At 36.0% G+C, this 24727-nt stretch overlaps 1 protein-coding gene across 3 annotated transcripts in view; it reads left to right on the top strand.

The window, feature by feature from the left end:
• The window catches only part of LOC111511853 (xaa-Pro aminopeptidase ApepP), a 296974-nt gene that overhangs the window by 241944 nt on the left and 30303 nt on the right, over nucleotides 1-24727 (top strand). For all 3 annotated transcript variants that reach the window (XM_074179519.1, XM_074179513.1, XM_074179526.1), the window contains exons 3-6: nucleotides 11182-11593; nucleotides 14235-14502; nucleotides 22008-22275; nucleotides 22330-22543. In XM_074179519.1, the coding sequence (XP_074035620.1) occupies nucleotides 11182-11593; nucleotides 14235-14502; nucleotides 22008-22275; nucleotides 22330-22543 (1162 nt within the window). The remainder of the gene's footprint in view (nucleotides 1-11181; nucleotides 11594-14234; nucleotides 14503-22007; nucleotides 22276-22329; nucleotides 22544-24727) is intronic.

The following is a 24727-nucleotide window of genomic DNA, read 5'->3' on the forward strand; positions in this document are numbered from 1 at the left end:
ATAATTTTGTCACACTGTCCAAAAATAATAAACAAATTCATAAGAACTTCGTTTGAATAGTTTTGTTCCATCGTTTTGAAGGTATTTGTAACTTCTGAAGTGACGAAAATGTCGATATTATTAGGAGAATGTCACAACGCTACTGTCAAATAGTAATCATGGCCTGCTTACCAAATACCGAATGGAAATACCATTCTGAAGGGACATTTTCACAAATAAATGTTCATAAGTTCGAAACTTGACTACTTAGGTATAGGTATGATATACATAGAAAGAAAGCAAATTTCAGCAGCTTTCCGAATTTCCAATAATATACAGGGTGTTCCATTTAAAATAATCAAATTTCAGCAACTTTTTCAAGCAAACGAAAAAACTGTATTTTTTTACCACCCTGTATTGAAGTAACGGAGATTAGGCTGACGTGTGGGAAGTGTCCAAGTATCACCTAACTCCAAACTAAATTTCGATATCATAGTACTTTTTAACTAAAAGATATCGGCATTTTTAGAAGTCATGATTTTCGAAGAAAAAAATTGAAATTAATTTTTATTTCGAAAACGGTAACAGATAGGTATAGGGAAATATCAAGAAAAGTTGTCGGGCAATTGTTGGAGATTCCAAAAATAATATTATATACAGAGTGTTCCATTCGAAAAATCAAAGTTGCTACTGCTTTCTAATAGAAGCGGCAACACCGCATTGTCGAAAATATTTTAGTTGGCTAGGGAATGTCCGAATATGCCCTTCATTAATTTTCAAAGTGATCCGTTGTCTGGTTCACCAGAAACGTCTAATGTGCCATCCACCGTGAATCAGCCTGTATATTGATGATATTTCTAGAAAATTGATTGTCAATAAACACCTCTGAAAATTTGGCAGTAGAACAGTTCGTGGTTTTGGGTTTAAGGACTTCACATTTGACGTATACAGTAAAATTAGATTGGAGTAATTGATATTAAAAAGTTCATCCTCAGTTCAATCATGTTGGAGCCTAGCTCCCTTACTCTTGCAGCTGATTTTCGTCAGAAAGAGAAATGGGTTCATGACTAAAGAGATGTTGGCAATATGAAAGTCACCAGACATCAGTACCACCCTTCACGGTATACCTCTACCTGGCTGGGATGGGGTGGATGAAAAAATTGTTCATCCGTTGACAAGGGGCATGAGAGCCTCATTTGACAGAGTGTGTGGGCCTTCTACAGGGTGTAACATTTAAGGAGGTGATTCCACATCGAAAAAATGATAGGATCTTTCATATAAAGAAACTTCATTGGAGCATCCCTTGTTAAGATACAGCTCCTTAAAGGGGGTACATAAAATTTGAATAACAATTTTTTCACAAGCACTGAAAAAGTTACAATATTGAAATTAACCAGACGTTTTGGACTACCAAAAAGTCACTTAGCGAGTAACTTATTTGGTTTACCCTATGGTTGTAAGGGGTGGAAAACGCAACCCCTAAAATTTATTTCCAATGTAACTTTTTGTCTTATCATTTGTTTACCATTTAAACATTTATTTCCGATAGCCGGTTTCATTTTGAACAAAAAATGTTTCTTGGGTTTTTTGCCCAAAATAAACCAGTTCGCAGCAAAAAATTATTTTACGAACAACTACAGAGATACATCGTCATAAATGCGAACTGGATTTATTGTTATTTTGTAGTTAGTACCTGCATTTAAGGATTAAAGGGTAATAAACAAAACTAACTTATTAATAACAAGACACACAACATGTAGAATTCATAGTCTATCTTCAGACATTACGCATGCGTCTAGACGTCGGCGCATTGAGCCACGTATTCGCTCAAATATTCCTGGAGTCTCTCTGATTACCCTGCACGCATCGATGATGCGGTTTCCTAAGTCCTCTACATCGCGAACAGGAGTACGATAAACCAAATGCTGTAAATGGCCCTAAATAGAGAAATCAAGAGGATAGAGATCCGGGATCGAGCGGGCCAGTTATGTGGTCCTCCTCGACCTATCCTCTGATTTGCATATGTTTCAGTTGAATGCTGACGTGCTACTTGATTAAAATGGGCGGAGCTACATCATGCATAAGGAACATATCCCTTCTGACCCCCAAAGGAACTTCCTCCAGCAGTACTGAATGCACTTCTCTCAAAAATTGAACGTATGTGTAATATCTGTCATCCATCTAAATGAAACACCTTCAAGGTTCATTCAATAACTATATTTTCCAATTTTAAAATACCAAATCACAGAGCCCTGTCCAAGGACGTCACAGATAACTTTTTATACAGTATTATAGTCCAGGCACATTCCTACTGACATTACACTCCTCCCTTTCTAATTTAGAACTCTTGTGCTTATAACTATGGTACAAACCGCTCAGGTGGTTTTCTGAAACGCTGGGGGCGATGGGATAATTCACTGGGAGATATATGAGTCTCTTGATCACTACTAGTTGAATTGATATTATCATAATTCGATATTGACATCGTTGAATCTCTCTCTTGTGATTTTCCCACCACCGCTCCTGGTGCCTCACTGCTACCTAATTGAGAGCTCGATTTTTCCACCTCTTGAGGCAAAACAATTTGTTCCTTACTGATTTCAACTTCTCCTGAATTCACATAGCTATCATGAACAGGGAGAATCTGGTTTATGTGACGTTTCCATTCCAAATTGGTATTGGGTATTCTTACTTCAACAATATTTTTTCCTAATCTACGAATTACAATTCCCGATGTCCACTCTGGTTTAACCCTTCTATAATCTTTCACTAGCACCTTTTGTCCTATTTCAAGACGATCCCGTATTTTTCCTCGATAATTTCTCTTCTGACGATTTTGTGATTTGATAATATTATCTTTAATAGTACTCATAGGTTTGGGTTTACGTACCGGTATATTTATGGGTTTAATTAAATCTAATCTAGTTCTGAGAGCTCGGCCCAGCATCAAACGGGCAGGGGATTCGCCAGTGCTACAATGCTCTGTATTTCTATACAATACCAAAAAATTATAAAGGTCTAATTCTGTAATCTGAGATTGTTTCGAAATCTCATCAAAAATATTGTAAGAACTTTTCAAAGTCTTGATAATAAATTGTTTAATAGTTTTCACACTATTTTCAGCCGCCCCGTTTGAAGCTGGGTGGTATGGTGGAGACGTCACATGAACAATGCCATTATTAAGTAAAAAATTCTGAAATTCTTTGGAGATAAACGTTGGTCCATTATCTGAAACCAATGTCCTCGGGAGACCAAACTGAGCAAATAATCCCCTTAATTTACTTATAGTAGCTGATGCTGTGATTGAAGTCATTAAAAAAACTTCCAACCACTTCGATAATGCATCCACAATTACGAAATAAGTTTTACCATTAATTGGTCCCAAAAAATCTACATGTAGCCGTTCCCATACTTCGGAAGGAATCGGCCAAGGCGTCAACTCATCCTTTGGAGGGTTTTGTCGTTCTCTCCTACACGAAATACAATTTTTACACATTTCTTCAATTTCTTCATTAAGAGACGGCCACCAAATATATGAACGTGCCAATGCTTTTGTTTTTACAATTCCCATATGGCTTTTATGCATCTCACCTAAAATAGCAGATTGCAATATTTCCGGAACTACTACTCGATAACCCCAAATTAAAACATCATCTTCAATACTTAGTTCATTTTTTCGTTTGAAAAACGGTATCAATTCACTTTTGTAATTTATTGGCCACCCATTTTTTACATATTCTAGGACTAAGCTTAACTTTTCGTCCCTTTTTAATTCCCTTTTTATAATTTCAATATTTATAGGTAATTTACTTTTTTCTACATAATTTAATGTTAAACTCGGCTCCTCTGTTATTTTTTGTTCCTTATCCATTAATGGAAGTCGTGAAAGAAAATCAGCACAATTTAGTTTTGAATTTACATACTGAATATCAAAATCATAGGAATATAAAAATATTGCATAGCGCTGTAACCTGTTTGCTGTCATAACTGGGAAACCTTTTTTTGGTCCAAAAATTGACACTAACGGTTTGTGGTCACATTTTAGAAAAAATTTACGGCCCCACAGATACGAATGGAATTTTTGTACACCATAAACTATAGATAATGCCTCCTTGTCTATTTGACTGTATCTTTTTTCGGTATCTGATAATACTCTAGAACTAAATGCTATCGGTTTTTCTATACCCGACGGATAACTGTGGGATAAGGTTGCACCTAAACCGTACGATGAAGCATCTACCGTTAAAATTAGATCAACATCTGGGTTATAGTGTGCTAAAACTTGAGGAGAAGTAATTGCTTTTTTAATTTCCGAAAATGCCTTTTCACATTGTTCGTTCCATTCAAATGGGTGATCTTTTTTTAATAAGTCATAAAGAGGAAATAAAATGTCGGTCAGATTTGGTATAAATCTGTGATAGTACTGTACGCTGCCCAACAATGATTTTACTTGTGAAATATTTGTCGGTCGCGGAATTTTCAAAATAGCTTCAATTTTCTTCGCAGATTTATGTAACCCATTTTTGTCTATAACATGCCCTAAATACTCAACCGAATTTTTGAAAAAATGACATTTTTCTTTTTTTAATGTCAAGCCACTTTCTTTCAGTCTATCCAAAACTAATTCTAACCTTGCAATATGTTCTTTTTTATTTTTACCGGTCACTAGAATGTCATCCAAGAAACAACAAACTCCTGGTATGCCACTTAAAACCTGCTCAATTATATACTGGAAGTATCCAGGTCCAGACGAAATTCCAAAAGGTAGACGTGTATAGACGTATACACCTCTATGTGTGGAAATAGCAGTTAGTTTTTTTGATTCCTCATCTAGCAATATTTGTTGATAGGCAAATTTCAAATCAAGTTTAGAAAATTGCTCACCATTACATAATTTTGCAAACACATCCTCTATTCTTGGTAATGGATAACGACAAATTTCGATATGAGGATTCAAACTAATTTTATAGTCTCCACAGATTCGAACATTTACTTTATCGTCTTTTAATACTGGAACAATCGGTGTGCCCCATTCAGAATATTGGACTGGTTCTAAAATACCCATTTTAAGCAATTTATCTATTTCTATCTCTACTTTTTCCCTAAGAGCATGAGCTATTGGTCTAGGTTTGAAAAATTTAGGTTTAATACCTTCTTTTAATTTAAGGGATAGTTTTCCTTTATTGAATGTTCCCAATTCGTCCTTGAAAACATCTGCATATTTTGTTTGCCAAGTTTCCACAATTTTTTTATCTGAAATCTCATCTATATAATTCAACTGCCTGAATCCTAAATTGAATTTGTGAATGAAATCACGCCCCAGTAACAAGTTGTCGCCCCGTCCAATTACAAAAAAATCCAAAATATGGGAACGGTTATTAAAAATGACTTCAAGCTCAATTTTACCTAAAGCACAAATTTTGTCCCCAACATATGTTACAAAACTCAAATTGGTCTCTTTTAGAGGTAACTTTTGGAAATGTTTTCTCCACAAATTTTCTGAAATCACTGATTTTGAAGCCCCTGAATCTAATTCAACTTTGAAACTTACTCTGTTCAACTTAACATCTACTAATATTGGATTTTCATTTAAAGATTTCAAACAAAATAAAGGTTTATCTCTGACTGTTGTCGAAAACTCGTTGGTATCATCAACGCTCGACTCTAACTGTTCATTTTCGAAATAATTAAATGAATGGTTTAGACCCACCTTGCATACTCTCTTTAAATGGCCTTTTCCTCCGCATTTCTCACAAATATATTCTCGGTAAAAACATCTGTAGGATTCGTGATTTTTGCCCCCGCACACCGAACAAAAAAACATACCTTTTTTAGAGGAATACTTTCCTGAAGCGATGTGTGGTCCTGTCGTCGTAGGTTTTTGTCTATGCATCTGCCCTTGACTACCGCCTCTTTGCCCTCTTCCGCGCGGACGTATCAAATCTTCTTCCAAGCGATGTAATTCTTCCACTTTCACTTGCACTGGTAATCCATAATTATTTTGAGCTGACTCTGTCGTTAATGCGCTGCTGATGGCTTCTTCAAATGTTAACATTTCGGTTTTGGTAAATAAGGTATCCAAAATTCTTCCAGGTTCGAAACCACATATAAATTTATCCCGAAGTGCATTGTCTAAATAAGTACCAAATTTACAATGTGTAGCTAGCCTTCTAAGACGCACTGAATATTCTTGAATGCTTTCTATTTTAAGCTTTTTCGCAGAATAAAAAGCATACCTTTCTGCATAAACTGCCCGTTGCGGTTGATAATGTTTCTCCAATAACTCAACCAACACATTGAAACCTTTATTTTCTGGTTTATCGGGAACACATAAGTCCTCGAGTAAAGCAAATGCACTCTGATTAAGGCTATTCAACAACATTGCTCGCTGCTTACTTTCCTCTGCCACCTCATTAGCAGTAAAAAACGATTTTAGTCGCCGGACATGGATGCCGAAATCGTGAATGTCTGGATTGAACTCCGTTTGTAACCCAAATTGTCGCCATGTTACTTGTTTTCAATCAAACAAATCCGTTGTTAGACTAAATTTTCAATATACGTTCATCCTCGTCGCCACTTGTAATATCTGTCATCCATCTAAATGAAACACCTTCAAGGTTCATTCAATAACTATATTTTCCAATTTTAAAATACCAAATCACAGAGCCCTGTCCAAGGACGTCACAGATAACTTTTTATACAGTATTATAGTCCAGGCACATTCCTACTGACATTACAGTATGCCTCACCATTTAATCGAGGAGATAGAAAATGAGGCCCAATTAAATCATTCCCAATAACTCCGAGCCATACGTTAAGAGAAAACTGTTCTTGATGGTTAGTTTCGACAATAATGTGAGGGTTTTCATCAGCCCATATGTGGTAATTATGAAAATTAATAATCTTGTCCCAAGAAAAACTACAGTCGTCTGTGAATTCTATCGTCTTCAGGAAAACACAATTTCGTCTAATCATTTCCAACATCCAATTGCAAAATTCAAGACGGTTCGGAAAGTCTCGCGGTAACAGTGCCTGTACTTGTTGTAGATGGTAAGGGTATAAGAGTTGTTCCTTTAAAATACGAAATACCGTCATATGATCAACATTTAGCTGGAAAGCAATATTTCTAGTACTGGTAGTAGGTTGTTCTTCAATCAAATTAAGTACTGCTTCCTCAAGCTATGGTGTTCGTACTTCTCGATGGTGACCACAATCCTGCGTTATTTCGTCGAATGAACCATATTCTCGTAATCGTTGATGAAGTCGAGCAAATATTCTATGTGGAGGATGCTGCCGTTGAGGATACATTTCAGCATATCTTCTAGAAACTTCTAACCATTCCCCTGCGACAAACCGTAAACGTAATGCATATCAGCCATTTCCTCATTTGTGTATGCCATTTTAATAACAAGTGAATTATTTAAGTAACAAATTACGAACAGAACAACATCACACAATTAGTATTATTTCAATTTCGAGAAGTCACTTACTTACAGCGTCATACTAATTAAATTGTCACTATCGCTAATAGCGACCTACTATAGTCTATTTCAAAAGAGTGTAGAGTAATAAATCATGAAGTGTCATAAAATTTGCCTGAATTTCGTTGTCGTCCATGGGCGTAGGCAAATCTTAGGATTATTAAACTTAATAATTAAAGTAAATTAAAAATTACAGACATAGATAATAATAAAAGGCCATTTTTGGGAAGTAATTTGGTCTAAAACTAAGTACCTACATGTATTTAGGTAAGTAAAATTTCTTAAAAAAAGATTAAGATTAATTTTAGTGGTTCTTGTAAACTTATTTAATATGCAATTTGGGTTCATATACTCGAGCATGATTTCTCAAAAAAGGGTTAACACTTAGTTCCGAGGTGTCTTAAACATTCGAGTTATAATAGTAATTGTTACTACACCAATTAAACGTACAGTGATATTGTGATATAGAAATAGTGAAAAAGTTATAAAATGGGGACATTTACTCCAAAGAAAAGAAGTGTTAAAAAATCTCCGCTATCTGTTTGCGAAAAAGTTATAATTTTAAATGTATATGATTGCATAAAACACGATCACCCTAGTTTGTCTGTGCAAGAAAGTGTTGAGCGATGTGCCCGAATGACTGGAATTGGACAGTCCACGATTTTTAAATTATTGCGAGAAAGAAAGATATCAGGCCAGGTAAGTCCATGCAAGAGAAAATCAGAAAGACCAATAAAAATCTTAGATGAAGACACCAAATGTGACATTCGAAGAAAAGTTCATTCGTTTTATTTTAAAAAGGAAATACCCACTCTTGAAAAAATATTTATCGAGATAAGCCAAGATAACGATATTCCTTTGATATCCAGAAAACTTTTATGGAAAACTTTAAAAAGTATGAATTTTGCCTGGGAAAAGCACAATCGAAAGGCACTATTACTGGAAAGTGATGAAATTGTTTGCTGGAGACGAAAATATTTGACAACTATAAAGCAGTACCGCAGAGAGCAAAAGAAAATTTTTTATCTTGATGAGACGTGGATAAACGAAGGTTATATAGTCAAAAAAATGTGGCAAGATAAAAATATAACAAGTTCTCGCCAAGCTTTCATAGAAGGCCTTTCGACGGGTATTAAAGTGCCTTCGGGAAAAGGGAAGAGGCTTATAATTGCTCACATTGGAAGCGAAGACGGATTTTTAAAAGAAGGTTTGTTAAGCTTTGAGTCGTGCCGGACGGGAGATTATCATGAGGACATGAATTCGGATGTCTTCGAAGACTACTTCGGGGAAATGTTAAAATTTCTTTCAGCTGATTCGGTCGTGGTTATGGATAATGCAAGCTACCATTCAAGGCGCTTAGAGAAGGTACCAACTTCAGCTTGGAGAAAGCAAGAAATTATTAACTGGCTGTCAAAAAAAGGTATTCAGTTTGAGACGAATTCAGTAAAGAAGGAACTACTAGCCATAGTAAAACAACATAAATCTCGCTTCATGAAATATGCCGTAGAAGATGTAGCAGAAAAGTATAAAGTAACTGTGCTGCGCCTACCGCCATATCATTGCGAATTAAATCCTATAGAACTTATATGGGCACAAGTTAAAGGATATGTTGCAAGGCACAATACCACATTTAAAATGAAAGATGTCAAGGTATTGTTTGATCAAGCCATTATGGAAATCACATCAGAAAACTGGCAAAAAGCAATCCAGCATGTTTTAAAAGAGGAAGATAAAATGTGGGAACTGGACAACTTGGTCGATCAGGTGGTTGACCCTATAATTATAACACCAGGGGATGATGACAGTTCTTCGGATGAAGACTATACTGATGTAGAATAATTTAATTGAATTGTAAATATACTGTAGCGGGATAAGCAATCTGGACAGAGACCAGTGTATCAGTGACAGTGACACTTTTGCTTAGGTTAGGGTTTAGAATTAAGGGTAGTCTGAATAATTATTTTCTCGGAAGGTTCTCGAAAATTGTACCTAGTAATCTCTAGAACATTCAATTAGGGTATAAATAGAGTGTTGTTAAACGTTAAGGGAAGTTCACAGTTTTAGTATTGTTCAAGTGTCAAATTGTAATAACGTATCCAGTAAAGTTCTTGTCGTTTTTGTGAATAAATTGATTTAAAGTCCCCACAAGTGTTTCAATACGTAAAGTTCGTTCGTGTGTGTTTGTGAGTATTTCCCGATTTCGGTTCGTATATATTTTATTGTTACATTTTATATTTTTTTAATAACACTGTTCTGCTGTATTAAATTTTTATTTCCTTTAATATAATTTTTATGAATGCATATTCTTTTGGCAATTATCCCACTAGCGCGCCTCTGGCTCAGTATTTATCCGTCGATAACAATGGACAAATCCCTTAAAACAGGGTGATACCTACCTGCTCTTTATGAAACGACATAATTTTGCAATGCGGACTAGGGAAGTGACAGAATTTATTGACGGATCACCCTGTAGCGCTTTTGAATACTTAATGAGATTTTATTACTCTACACTCTTTTGAAATAGACTATAGATAGATTAGATTCGTATTTTAGCATTTATGACGATGTATCTCTATAGTTGTTCCTGAAATAATTTTTTGCTGCGAACTGGTTTATTTTGAGCAAAAAACCCAAGAGACATTTTTTGTTTACAATTAAACAGGCTATCGGAAATAAATTTTTAATGGTAAACAAATAATAGACAAAAAGTTACATATCAGTTACAATCAGTTTTGGTACTAATCTATATTGCTTTTCCTTATCCAAGTTGTAAAGTTATCCAAGATGACTCATGTTCGTTGTAAATTCATCAAATTTCAAAATGTCATCATAAAAATGGTTTCTGCTACATTTCAGCAGATGAGAAGTATCAAAAAAAGTAAAATATTTATTTCTCTTCAATAAAGAAATATGGCAGCTCTACAGTCACTTTGAAATATTTTCTGGCAAGTGTATAAAATCTAAATCTAAATCTGAAATGATACCCCTAATTCTCAATCCAATTTTTGATAATTTTCTAACAGCTTCAATCAGAATACTTTTTATATCCAGTATTGATGTGGATGAATTGGTAAAAAAGTATGCAACAGTAGGCTCCAAAAAAAGTTAATTGAATATACATTTTATACTTTGATTTTGCAGAGATTTCAGTGGAAGTAATATTTTTTCTACAGATACATACTAGCCAAATAAAAAAATTCGGTTCAACAATTATTTTCCTTTGTAGATTTCGCATTTATCACGATGTATCTCTGTAGTTGTTCCTAAAATAATTTTTTGCTGCGAACTGGTTTATTTTGGTCAAAAAACCCAAGAAAAATTTTTGTTTACAATGAAACAGGCTATCAGAAATGAATTTTTAAATGGTTAACAAATAATAAGACAAAAAGTTACATTGGAAATAATTTTTATGGGTTGCGTTTTCCACCCCTTACAACCACGGGGTAAACCAAATAAATTTCTAGCTGAGTGTCTCTTTGGTAGTACAAAACGTCAGGTTAATTTCAATATTGTAACTTTTTTAGTGCTTGTGAAAAAATTGTTATACAAATTTTATGTACCCCCTTCAAGGGGCTGTATCTTAACGAAGGATGCTCCAATGAAGTTTCTTTATATGAAACATCCTATCTTTTTTTCGATGAGGAATCACCTGCTTCAATGTTTTACACTTATTTAGTTACACCCTGTATACCAAGACTTCACTTTCGTTTTTATTTTCCAGAGTACTGATGTTGACGACTATGAAAAACGACGAGAGTACATCTCAGGTTTTAGTGGTAGTTATGGTAATGCAATCATCACCTTAGATAAAGCCGCGCTATGGACGGATGGCCGCTACCATCTACAGGCCGATGAACAAATCGATTGTAATTGGCTACTATTCCGAGAGGGCCACAAAAACATTCCAACAATTTCTGATTGGTTAAGAAAGCATATGCCAAAAGACGGCAGAATAGGACTCAATCCAAAACTGGTGTCTGAATACATGTGGAACAAACTACGTTCAGAATTGAAGGGGTCCAGTTTGGAACTGGTAGCGTTGAATGTGAGTTTGGTTGATTTGATTTGGCCACCCGAAGAGAGAGGAGTCAAAAGGAGCAAAGATGCATTCATACTGGGAATTGATAAAGCAGGTACTTAATTATTGAATAATATCATTTCTCGTTTAATTAGATGCATTTATTTCCTCTTCATTTTTACCAGCTTAAAATAAAATGTTCTTGGTTGGTTTTTCTCATGAATAGCTGTATAGGAGTAGGTAAATGATATGTATATATATGTATACATTTATAATAATAATAATAGTTCTATCGAAATTATTTGCATTTTTTTTTAGTTGCCTCTGCTTTTTCGAAATCAAAGGTTTGTTTTAAGAAAATAGCCAAGTGATTGATTTTGCATCAGTCAAATTTTTAATTTCTCTCTAAAAATGTCCGTATAAGTAAAAATTTATCAGTAAAGTTAAACTCCATGATGAGTTTGTTATGTATACATGAATTGATGATAATTAAACGAATTTGTTTTTTAAAATGAAGGGGATATCTGTCAAAAATAAGCAAAACGTTAACTTTATCCTAGTTTCATAAAATTTGGCATATGGATATAAAATTGCCGTAGACACAACTTTTTCAAATAACTTTTTGTTAAATTCGATCTAGAAATGCACTTTTTCAATGTTTTTCAAAAAAAAAGTTGAATTTGACAAACACTGAACGTCAGTGGTTCGCAGTTGACCACATCATTTTAAGTTAAATTTAAAGCACAAACAAGTGCCGAAGTTAAACTTCATTGAAACTTTTCGAAAAAAAAGTTTCCCAAATGGTGCGCACTTTAATGGTGACACTGTATATATATATATATATATATATATATATATATATATATATATATATATATATATATATATATATATATATGCAACTAATTATCCTTCATTTTGAGTATTTCAATATTAAATTCTACAAAAAGGATTTGAAGCTTTATATCTTCTATTAATTATCTGCGAGCGCTTTCGACAGTTGGTAGTACTGTCATCTTCTAGGCACTCCTCTAACTGAACTGGTCATCCTGTTGTCTGCCTCTTTATACGGTTAGAGTGTCTTAACTCAGGTATTTCAGGTACTTTAGGTAAATTTGCCTGTATTTGTTCTGCATCAGGTACTATTCTTTGTGTTAGATCTTCTCTAGGAATGTGTGATTAATGACTGTTAAATTTATGGATGTTCAAGTTTCCCCAAATGTCCATGCGGTTTCCCTTGTTGACTTGTTTTATGAGTTTTATGTTCTCTGGTGGGGGAAAATTATGTTTGTTTTGTATGGCGTGTGTTGCAAGGTTTGATTTATATACTGTTGGATTTATGTATGCCTTTTTGTGCTCATTGTATCTTTGGATCAGTTTTTTCTTGGTTTGGCCGATATAGAATTTGTTGCAGTCCGAGCATTGTATACTGCATATTCCGTTTTGGTCTTTGTCTTCTTCTTTTTCACAGTTGTTTATTTTTTGTATTATCTTCGTGTTCGGCTTGTATGTGATGTTGATGTTCAGTGGTTTGAAGATGTTTGTTAGTTTTTTGGTTTGGTGTAAATTCATCTTCTAGGCACTCCTCAAACTGAACTGGTCATCCTATTGTCTGTCTCTTTATACGGTCAGAGCGTCTTTACTGTACATATCACAAAACAATGGAATAAGAATAGATCAATTAAAAAAAGAAATTAACGAAATAAATCAAAAACTATGTTTCAGCATTGGTAAATATATATATATATATATATATATATATATATATATATATATATATATATATATATGAAAGCCGTGGATTTTAGGAATTTCTTCCTGACGTTTCGCTGTCGCGAGGTTTAACCATCATGGCTTGCTGTCTGATGACTACCTTTTCGGCATCGTGAAGCGTATTTATGCCTTGTCAGGTAATCAGTTGTATTTGTACCTGTATTTGTACCTGCATTTGTACCTGTACTCGTTCCTGCACTTGAACTTGGACCATTAACAATCTTGCTGCGTGTTGTCATTCTGTTCGTTATTCTCGAATTCCTTAAAATGGGTTTCCATATTCGATTGAGGTTCACCGGTTCTTCTTTTCGGTTGAACTTCTCTGTGTGTTTGTGGATCTCTACTGCCTCCCTTTCAAACAAAATTCTGTGGTCTCCTTCACTAAGTGCGTGTTCTGCCACAGCTGACTTGTCCGTTTGGCCTAGTCTGCAGTTCCTTTCATGCTCTTTTAGTCTTGTTCCCATGGATCGATTGGCGGTTCCGATGTATACCTTTCCACAAGTGCACGGTATGCGATAGACCCCTGCTGCTGATAATGGGTCTCTTTTGTCGTTAGGTCGGCAACACATTGAAAAAACGTGAAAGGTATTATTGATATTTATTGCAGTTTGATTCGATATTTGATTTTTTTCTCTTTCAACTGGGAAAGTGTTTGGATACGGTTAGAAACAGAAAACGGTTGTCATTTTAAAATTTGAGAGAAGATCTACTTAGCCTGGGACGCTGGAGCAATAAGTCAATTACAGTTGTAGGTGTCTCAAAGGAGTCTTATATGGAACTGAAATAATTTAGTAAAAGTTGAAGTTTTGTTATCTTTACGTTGAAGAATATTGGCACAATGAATGTGTTTCCCAAAAGACAATTTATTATCTACAGAAATTGCATGTCTTTGACTTCCAATTAGTGAAATAGTGATTACCACAACTAAAAAAATATTTTTTATATTCAAAGAATATATATTGAAATGTATTGAAGTATTTCAGGAAAGAACTATACCATTAAAATGAACGAAACTCGGAGAGAACTTCAAAAACACGGGGCAGATGCAATGGTAATCACAGCGTTGGATGAAATCGCTTGGCTGTTGAATATCAGAGGTAGAGACGTACCAAACTCGCCATTTTTGAGAAGCTACGTCATATTGGACATGCACAACATATTTCTTTACGTCAATATCAGCCAGCTTCAAGATAATAACGTTAGAGAAAATTTGCATTCCGATTCCAGAATTGTAAGAAGCGACTCTGTTTTGTAAGTATTCTACATTCCTTCAGAATTCAAATAGAAGAAAACAAAAAGCTTACACTTGGATTTCTAGTTTTCCATTGATATACAGTGTGTTTCAAATTCGATCCTCACCATTGGGATCTCGAAAACTATGAGAGATACGAAGATGGTTGAATTAGGGCAAAGTTGTGCCTTTACCTGACTAATAATATTCCGAAGATATACGGAAAAAACAGAAATTTTAGTAAATGGTTTTTATTTTTTTATGGCTTCATTTTTCGAAGGATTCGAAAATGAATTTCTCTTCCGCATTGCCACTTTCTCCCTGCTACATGATGGTGTTTTCTGATTTGCTATCCGATGTTTCGTCTTCAACTTTATTCTTTCTCATTGGCGCTACATTGGATTCTTACTGTTTGAATAGAACCAGATTTTACCTTTCCAATAATGTACCATAGGTTATCATTCTTTTTCGAAAAATTGGATATATTGAAAAAAATAAGTCTTAACATGATAATCTTTGATTTTGATATTTCTAAATTTGCCTTTCAATTTATTACACTTAATGACATTTTGTTATTGTACAAGTCATTGAATTTCTGGCACAAAATGGCTTTCACGAATGAAGAAAAAAGAAATATGATACAAATTTATTACAAATACGATAGAAACAGTGTTAGGACATCGGAAATGTAATTAAACTTGTACCCCGAAAGACGACAACCACGTCGAATCATGTTCAAGTTATTGGATCAAAATCTTACCGAGTTTGGTTCGTTTGAAAAGCCAATGAAAAAATACGGAGGCAGATTCAACAATCAAAATTTGATAAAAGAGGTGTGTATAAGGTAAATTAGACATTGTGTTCTTTTCAATGAAAATATAACTTTGAACAAATAACAATAATTAACTACAATGTAAAGACAAAAGTAAATCACAGCAAATGTTCAGAATGTGGGCCTTGTTCATGATAACACAACTATGCCCTTCTTAGAATATTATTAACTGCACGATTAATTTCCCTCCTCCTCAATCTTTCGAAATCTCTAACAATGCTATTCTATCTTTGTAAATTCCTGCCCACAAAAAAACTATATTTACTAGAGGGTAACTGTCATTCTCCATCATTTCAAAACAATTTAGTTGGGATAATTTTTTTTCTTTTCAAAAATTCGAAAAACAATAGTCAGGCACTTGAGGAATATTTTTTTAAGCGATCAGTGTAAGTTGGATGAAAATCGGATAACTGGTTGAGAAACTATAAGTAAAATACGTTTCAAGTGGGCATGGATTCCTCTTAATACTAAATCTTACTTACGGTCAAATTTCTCGGAACTGCCTGGGGTTGTTTATGCTCCAAATATGTTCGTTATTTCGGTTGAATATCCCATAATTCGTTAAGGTGCTTTCATCTGTCCAAATTACATTTTCCGGGAAAACAGGAAAATCAAGGCTTCTTATTAGCCAATTACAAAACTCTAATCGCCTTTCGAAATCACCTGGGTGCAATTTTTGGGATATGTGTATTTTGTAACATTTTAAACCACTTTTTTTTGAGATGTCTCCAAGCACTTGTATGACAAATATTCATTTCGGAGGAAATTTGACGTGTAGATTTCCCCGAGTTCATGTTTATCTGTAAATTATTGAATTTTATTGGAAAGGACAGAATGTCCGACTTACCTCGTACATACCTCATTTATCAATTTTTTTTTAGTTTTCTGGTCCATTTTTCTCCGTATTTTTTCCTCGGCGTTCAAATGAACCAAACTCGGTGAGATTTTGATCCAATAACTTGAACATAGTTCGATGTGGTTGTCGTCTTTCGGGATAATAATAATAATAATAATATTGATATTCTGCATCTCACTATTGCCATTATCCGTTGCGCTCAGAAAGACTCGAGGGTATAATTGTGGCACCCCCGGAAACCGGAGGCACAAGGTCACCCATCTGTTTTATATGGATGATCTTAAACTTTATGCCTCTGGAGAGAAGGATCTCCATCAATCCTTGAGGGTGGTGGAAGAGTACACGCATGCTATCGGTATGAAATTCGGGATAGACAAATGTGCAATGGTTCATCTCAAAAGAGGACGATGCGGGGACTACGGAGAGGATGTGCAGCTCGTAGATGGAAGCCTCCTACATCATCTGGATGCCGGAGAGACGTATACTTACCTCGGGGTGGAACAACGCCACTCACAAGAGGTAACTGCAGTGAAAAACTCTCTCCGCGGCAAGTATCAGCACAAACTTCGACAGATCTGGTCATCGGAACTGTCGGGGAAGAACAAAGTAGCTGCAACAAATATGCTTGCCGTTCCAATCTTACTCTACTCGTTTGGAGTAGTGAAGTGGACTCGGGAGGAGCTGTATCAACTCGACGTAAGGACCCGAAAAATGATGCATCTCTATAGGAGTTTGCATCCCAAATCGTCCGTTCCACGGTTGTACTTCCCCCGACAACAGGGAGGTCGTGGACTTTTGAGTTTGGAGTGTCTACATGACAGAATGGTACTGGATACAGCCTGTAAAGTCGTCAGGAGTTCGGATCCCCTTCTCTGCATGGTCCGTGACCATGAGAGAGCAGGAATTGGAGCATTTCTCCTTAGGGCAGCTGCTCGAGCAGCTGATGAACTCGGTATAGTATTCGACTCTGAACGAGGTGACTACAACTCTGTCACCGAGTTGGAACCCGTTCAGCAAAAAGCTCAGATAAAAGCCGCAGAGATCACCTTACTTCTGCGGAGACACAGGGATAAGCCAATGCATGGGGTCTTCTTCAATAATATTGAAGACCTTAGTTTATCAAAGCGCCTGACGTTCGCTTTTCTCAGGTCGAGTGGGCTGAAGTCGGAAACTGAGGGGTTCATCATGGCTTGCCAGGATGGGTATAGAGGTTCCTGACACAAGGTGCAGGGCCTGCCGCGAGGCGCCCGAGACCCTAATGCACTTGCTATCACCATGTCCAGCATATGCGGTCTCTGCTTATATCCATCAACATAACGCGGCCCTAAGAGTACTATATTATCATCTACGGCACTCTTACGGTATTGACGAGACACCTGTGTTGCCCTACGCTCCGGGGGATATTGAATCCATTGTGGGGAACGAGAAGTGCCAAATTTATTGGAACTATTCGTTCCCCACCCTCAGGCTCATGCATGGTAATAAGCCTGATGTGGTCCTTCTCGACCACCAGAGCAAAACGATATTTGTCGTGGAGTTTTCAGCTCCTGGCGAGACCAATATCGTCAGAAAAGTGGAGGAAAAACGGATAAAATATCGAGATTTTCTCTTCGAACTCCGCAGATTCTATATAGATCACTCTGTCAAGATGGTTGTTCTGATTTTATTGGAGTCCTTGGTGGTGTTACGTTGATTTTTGGCACTAGCCATTATTTAATAATACTCTCTTTACTATAAAGGTATATTGATTTATTTTGCATGTTATGTATATACTTTATCAAATATTATACTGGATACAGCATTCTATGATCATCCAGTATGGTGGGTATGCTTATTGAATCCGTGGTTGTATGTCTGGTTGGTAAATTAATTCAACTTCAACACGTAACCACACGTTATAGTGTAACCTTGCGAGCATATCCTTCCTTAAGTGGTCTTAGCTTTAGTAGTCGAATCACCGTAAACTATTCGACGACTTGAAGTGTGGTAGTTTATTTGATGCATTTCTTAGAGGACCCGTAAACGTAAATACACAAAAGTTGTACTTTGGACTGGTGTATAATCAAAAGATGATGGTGTTATAGTTCATTTTTATAGATTTCTTGATGAGGCCGACCTGTAAGAAACAAGAATGATTATTAGCGAATATCCGACATACTTAGGTACTGCCTCACTACTAAAAGAATAATGGGAAACATTGTAAATATACTTACCGCTTAACTAACAGTTGTTTTTCGTCATAAGATTTCAAAAGCATCGGATGGTTCCTCCAAATTGTCTGTTTACATTTTTCAGAATATGCGAGGCCAGGTTAGGATCGATAGAACGCAAATTGTTTTTATTTTACGGTTGACAGTATTGCCAAATTCCGAAATGTAAATTCATCAATATAAACAGCTGATGATAGTCGGTGGAAAATCGTAGGTTACTTTAAATGTTTATTTATATTGTTCGTGCATTATGATTCTCATAAATGGTTCAGGCACGGTACTCCTGTTATTAGGAGTATTTGATAATTTAAAAGGTTCTTTCTAACAACTGACCAGTGGCTACTACCGAATTCTATTCGGTTCTGAGGCAGCAATTGCTCCTATAAAATAGGCTGAATTAAGATGTCATTAGAATTCAACCTCCTGAGTTTTGATTGGTTATCAAGGACCGTAGGCAGTCAGGAACGATCCTAGTGGCGATTTAACAATATTCGTTTTTTTGTTTTTTCTTTTGTTTCGGCAAAAAGGCAAGTGTGTGTCTTCGTTGACTTGTAGAAAAATATGTGACATTGTGGTCATCCTTCATTGGGTTTTATTTTTACAAGCCATATCAGTGGACGTTGGTCAAGCTAGTGTTGTAGTTTGGAATATTTTGGATATTTTGGATATATGACCAACGCCATACTCTTCGGAGGATTCTAGAATACCACGCCGACCTTATTGCTGGAGAACCAGGTCAAGCCGTCGTAATACGACTGTAACTCGCCGATTAATCACATCTTTCCCATTCCCAGCGGCTAGATCGAGCATAGCTGTTCAGAAATAAACCCCTTCCGGCTAGGGTAAGTTACGTCTTTCAATCTTGATTCTCCTATTTCATTCATTCATTTGAATGTGCCAAACCTTCATGAGATGATAACAATTTTATTATACAGAGTTGCAAGATTTTAATTTATTCATATAAATTACTGTAAATTCATAAAGATTATTTTTAGTGGGTTTGTTTTGTAATTTTTATTTGGATTTTGCCGTCAGTATTCAGGGGTTCAATTATACGGGGTACATACCATGTTCGTGGTATACTCACCGTCTCCAGATATCTAAATTCATTTTATTTCTTATCGGTATTTATCTAATTTGAATTTCCATATTCTGACAGGGTTTTTCCTTCCCTTCCTACTGCCCGGAAAATCCATTTCGGTCCGGAATATTCTTCCTTGCCTGGATTTTCTTTTCTTATCTGGCTGGATTCTACTTGGATATCAACTTGGGTTGCAACAACTACTGGAACTTGGGATCATCTTCCTTGAGGTACTATATACCGGGTGTGCCATTATTAAGCATTATTAAGCAACACACCAATAAAGAAAACAACACGGTAGCTATTGTTAATTTGATTCCACAGTTGAACTGTTGTAGTTATAATAATTTTTAGTTTAAGATTCACATCGGAATTATATGTATATATGTATTTATGTGAAGCGGAAATTGAGATAGGTGCTTGCATTTGCCTACCCTGTATTGTCTTCTAAACGGTACGCGCCTGAGCTCAAGCGATACTCATTCCTTCCTAATTATACTTGGTAGAAAAACCCAATATATTTGACATTCCGGCTTAATTTCTGCGATTAGTGTACTTAGGTTATTTTGTAATGAAACTTTAATTGATAACAAGAGATTTGGGACCAGTATCTCTTCATGATAGAGGTCTACGGTATATTTGTAGTGAACTTGAATATTTATATATATTTTTATTGTTGCTTAAAACTAGTGTGATAGTTGACTGATACTGCATTACAATCCAGAGGTAATTTAGTTATATGTTGAGTGCTCATTCTCTCACTCAACTTCAACTTTTATTGTGTGGTAGGATTAATTATCTCAACTTTTGATTTGTGTTCTCTCAGGATAATTGTACCGAATAAACTCCTTTATTTTGACTCTATTGTGGTTACTTCAATCCTTTTGGTAGATTCGGGGGTTGAAATTGGTAACAGGGTATTTGAATGGGGAATTGAATTTACCTGGCGCCCATTAACATCTTCATATTAGCAGTGACTACTTTACGAACTCCCCCTTCTTCACTGTAGCTAGCGGCAAATGCCCACCTGTCCTTCGACACTGGTGTGCGAGGAACCCCTAACGTGATACTGCTCACGGGGTAGGTTTCAGTGGAATGATGTCCTCTCTACTCTCGAATCTTAAAATCATACCGGCTTGCCGCACTGAGGCAGAACTCTTAGCCGCACAGATGCATATACATATAATACATATACATATAATACATCATTGAAAAGTAAAATCTGATGCTATTTAAAATAGAAAGAATTCAATGTAGCGCCTATGAGAAAAAATAAAGTTGATAATGGTGGCCGGAAGACGAAAGGTCGGATAGCAAATCTGAAAACACCATTATGTAGCAGGGAAAAAGTGACAATATGGAAATAAAGCCAGAAAAAAAATGAAAACCATTTCCCGAAATTTCTGTTTTTTCCTGATATCTCCGAATATACTCGGAATATCAGAATTTTCTCAACGGCATATTATTAGTCAGTTAGTTCCGAGATCCCAACGGTGAGGATCGAATTTGAAACACCCTGTATAGAATAAAAATGTGATGGAATTGGCCAATATTTGATACTTTATTTTATTTTACTTTATTGTAAGATTTTCACTTGATATTTTACAAAACCGCAACACCTGTTTCACTATGCAATAGTTACTTAAGGTATGTTTGTTTTATTTCAATAGATATTTTTCAAAAAATGATATGAATTGATTTGAAATCCCTGGAAGAATTTGCAAAAAATCAAAAAGAGATTAGCTGAAAAATAACAATTATATGAAGCAAAGAAAAACTGAAATAACATACGAGCACCAACCAAAAAAATCAAGAAAAATTGAACTATTGATACGAGATGAAAATTATTAACAAGAAATAAAAATTAAAAATTAAAAGATTCCAAACCAAGTTACTTCATGACGTTTCGATTGTTAGTATCCACAACCGTCTTCGGGTGATACCATAACTTATTCCTCCGAGATCTAACTATTTATAAGTGAAAGCATTCGAATGACCTATAAATAGTCAGATCTCAGAGGAATTCAGTTATCAACCGATTGTGGATATTAACAATCTAAACGTCATGAAGTAACTTGGTTTGGAATCTTTTAATTTTTAATTTTTATTTCTCATTAATTTTTTTCCATCTCGTGTTAATAGTTTTTTTTTATTTTTTGGTTGTTGCTTGTATTTCTTTTCATTGTAATTTCAGTTTCTTTTTGCTTAATATAATTGTTAGTTCTCAGCTAACCACTTTTTAATTTTTTACAGATTCTTTCAGGGATTTCAAATCAATTTATATTATATTAGACAATGGAACTAATGAAATGAAGTATAACATATTATTAAATTATAAGTATTACACTCAAGCCAAACCTATTTTTCAAGATGAGTGTTAATGTCAGAGGTTGAAGTGTTTTTTCCGTATAATTTGTCATTTTACTTTTAAGTTTCACCACTGGAGATTGAAAACACTCGTATATTACAAGAAACTCTTACAAATAAGCTTTACTTTTATGCGTACATATAATTACTAGTGTTCTAATAATCTGATTAATTTACAGATTGAAAGATTACGATGATATTTGGAGAGACCTCAGAATCAAATCTCAGTTGTATAAGCATATTTTGGTTCCGTCACATTGTGTCTACAGCGAAGGAGCCAGCCATGCTATTTATGAACATATTTTTGCGGATCGAAGACTACCCAGACAATCACCAATTATATACCTGAAAGCTGTCAAGAATTACGTGGAAATAAAAGGAATGCAGAATGCAAACATTCGAGATTCTGCAGCTGTTTGTGATTGCTTTGCTTATTTAGAAAAACTAGTGGGTTAATTATGACCCCTTTCAATGCATTTTACACCAATATTTCTGTTACAGATGAATGCCAACGAAAAATTGATGGAGCTGGATATAGTTGAACTCCTCAACGAATACAGATTTGAACAAAACGGTAGTTTGGGCAACAGTTTCAGAACCGTGGCAGGTTATTCCTCAAATGCTGCACATCCGAACTATGAACCCACAGTGAACACAAACGTTCAGATTTTTAAAAATAGCACTCTGGTTTTAGAATCAGGAGGACAATATTTTGGTACGTATGAGTAGGAAACAAGTTTCCAGAATTAAGAAAAGAGAATTGTTTTTTACCACTTTTATTTGTAACTAACGTTACTGTAGGTTCGTCCTATAAGGACATTTTCAAACTTATACATTAAACTAACAATGATTGAATGAATGAATGAAAATCGTATATTTACAAATTATTTACAGTTGTTACAATTTTGTGAGTGTATGTGTTTGTGTAGGGCCCTGCTATAGGCTTATGCCTCTTCAGGGTGAGTGAGTTATGTGTGTGTTTTGTGTTTTATGTTGGTGTTTGTGTTGTGTTGTTTTGTGTTCCAGTTTTCTTGGTTGGTTTTTATGTTGATCCATGTGGTAGTCCGGGTTCATTGCGGTGGTCGGTGGTCCAGATGTTATGATTCAGTACGGGTTTTTGGGCCGGGGTTGTGTGTGTTTTAGGATATCGGTACTTTCCGTCGCGCTGCTGTCAGGTATCCGCTATCTGTATCCCAGTAGGAAATCCTCTAGGATATCCTGGATCGGCTCCGGTGGGTCTTCCATCGCGCCCAGGAGTCTGGCTGGGGGAAAGGGGAGCTTTTTCCTAGGTTTCCTTCGGGATCCTCCACGGGGGATCCATGGCGATGTGAGCGTGTCGATGGCATCGGTGTTGTTGCTGCTCATCGTCCTGGTCGCATATCGTCCTCGGAGTTCCTGAAATCTATGGTTAATTGGTGTAGTATTTATGAGGTTGTATAAGTGTAGGGAAGGGTATCGGTAGTGTAGGTTATGTACGTTTCGTAGTATTCGTCGTTCAGTCGTAAGGATGCGGTGGGACAGTCTCGGAGGAAGCGTACAGTATATCATTGCTTTGTAGTCGAGGACTGGTCTTATGTAGGTATTATAGGTATGAAGCAGAGTTCTACGGTCGCATCCCCCAAGTTTTCCTCTCAGAGCCTTTAGAAGGTTAGCTCTCTTCCGGACTTTGTCCAGTGTCTCTCTCAGGTCGATTTCCCAGTTGAGGGTCCTCGTGAAGGTGACCCCCAAGTAGGAAACCGAGTCCTGGAGTATGAGGTTTTCCCCCAAAAGTCTGAGATTCAAGTTGTCCGGGTTTAGTTTGGGACGGGTAGAGGTGTCAGGGTGTCGGAAGAGGATTGTTTGGGTTTTTGTAGGGTTGATTTTGATACGCCATTTGTTGCACCACTGCTCGAAATGGTCGATCATATTTTGTGCTTGAATTTGCAAGCGGCGGGTGTTGGGGGCGGAGGAGTATAGAATGGTGTCGTCGGCGTATTGGAGGATTTTGTGGGTTATGGGAACATCATGTGCATAGATGAGGAATGGAAAGGGGCGAGGACTGATCCCTGGGGGACTCCGGCTTTAGGGGAGAAAGGGGTGGATGAAGCTTCACCGACTTTGACGCGGATAAGTCGGTTGGATAAATAGGAAGCTACTAGTCGGATAAAGTGATGAGGCAGATTGATTTGGATAAGCTTCCAGATCAGGCCCGAACAATGATTGATTATATTAGCCCTTATCTAGCACCACCGTAGGTAATCATAAAGGTACTTAGCTTGATTGAGTACCTGAATTTTGTTTACTAGTGACAATGTGGATATGGTAATTTGAAAACTAATGAGTAAACTAAATCAATTTGAGCATTTAATAGGTTGCACCCGCAATGGTAACGCTTGTGAATTTCCAAGGATTCCAAATAATTGAGTTTGCAACCCTTCCTTGCATAGTGCAGAATTTCCGTATCGTTTAGATTCGGGAACTTGTGGTTACATGCCAAGGAATGGTTTGAAAATGTCGAATAATTTTTACCTAGTCTGAAGGATCTTTCATACTCAGTATACCGTTTTTGGAAATTTCGACCACAATATCCCACATAAACACTATTACACTCCGGACACTTGAGATTATAAACTCCAGATTTCTTCAACTGGACCACTATATCTTTGGCATTGAAAAGGAAATCAGATAACCTGAAATGTGGTCTGAATGCCACTTCCACATTGTTTTTTCTGATAAAACCGGCACGAAACCCCGTAGTATAAAGAATGCAGTTAAAGATGTTTCAAAAAGGACAATTGATTGTATTGAACGTGGTGGAAGACACACCGAAATGTGACTTTTTATTTTGTATTTCTATTGGTATTTACATGGTTTAGGTATATGTTTCGATTTGATTTAGTGTTCTTGATTTAAATTATAA

The sequence above is a fragment of the Leptinotarsa decemlineata genome, unplaced genomic scaffold, assembly GCF_025532065.1.
Source record: "Leptinotarsa decemlineata unplaced genomic scaffold, Ldec_3_MD MMD2_P_RNA_scaffold_14, whole genome shotgun sequence".
Classification (NCBI taxonomy): domain Eukaryota; kingdom Metazoa; phylum Arthropoda; class Insecta; order Coleoptera; family Chrysomelidae; genus Leptinotarsa; species Leptinotarsa decemlineata.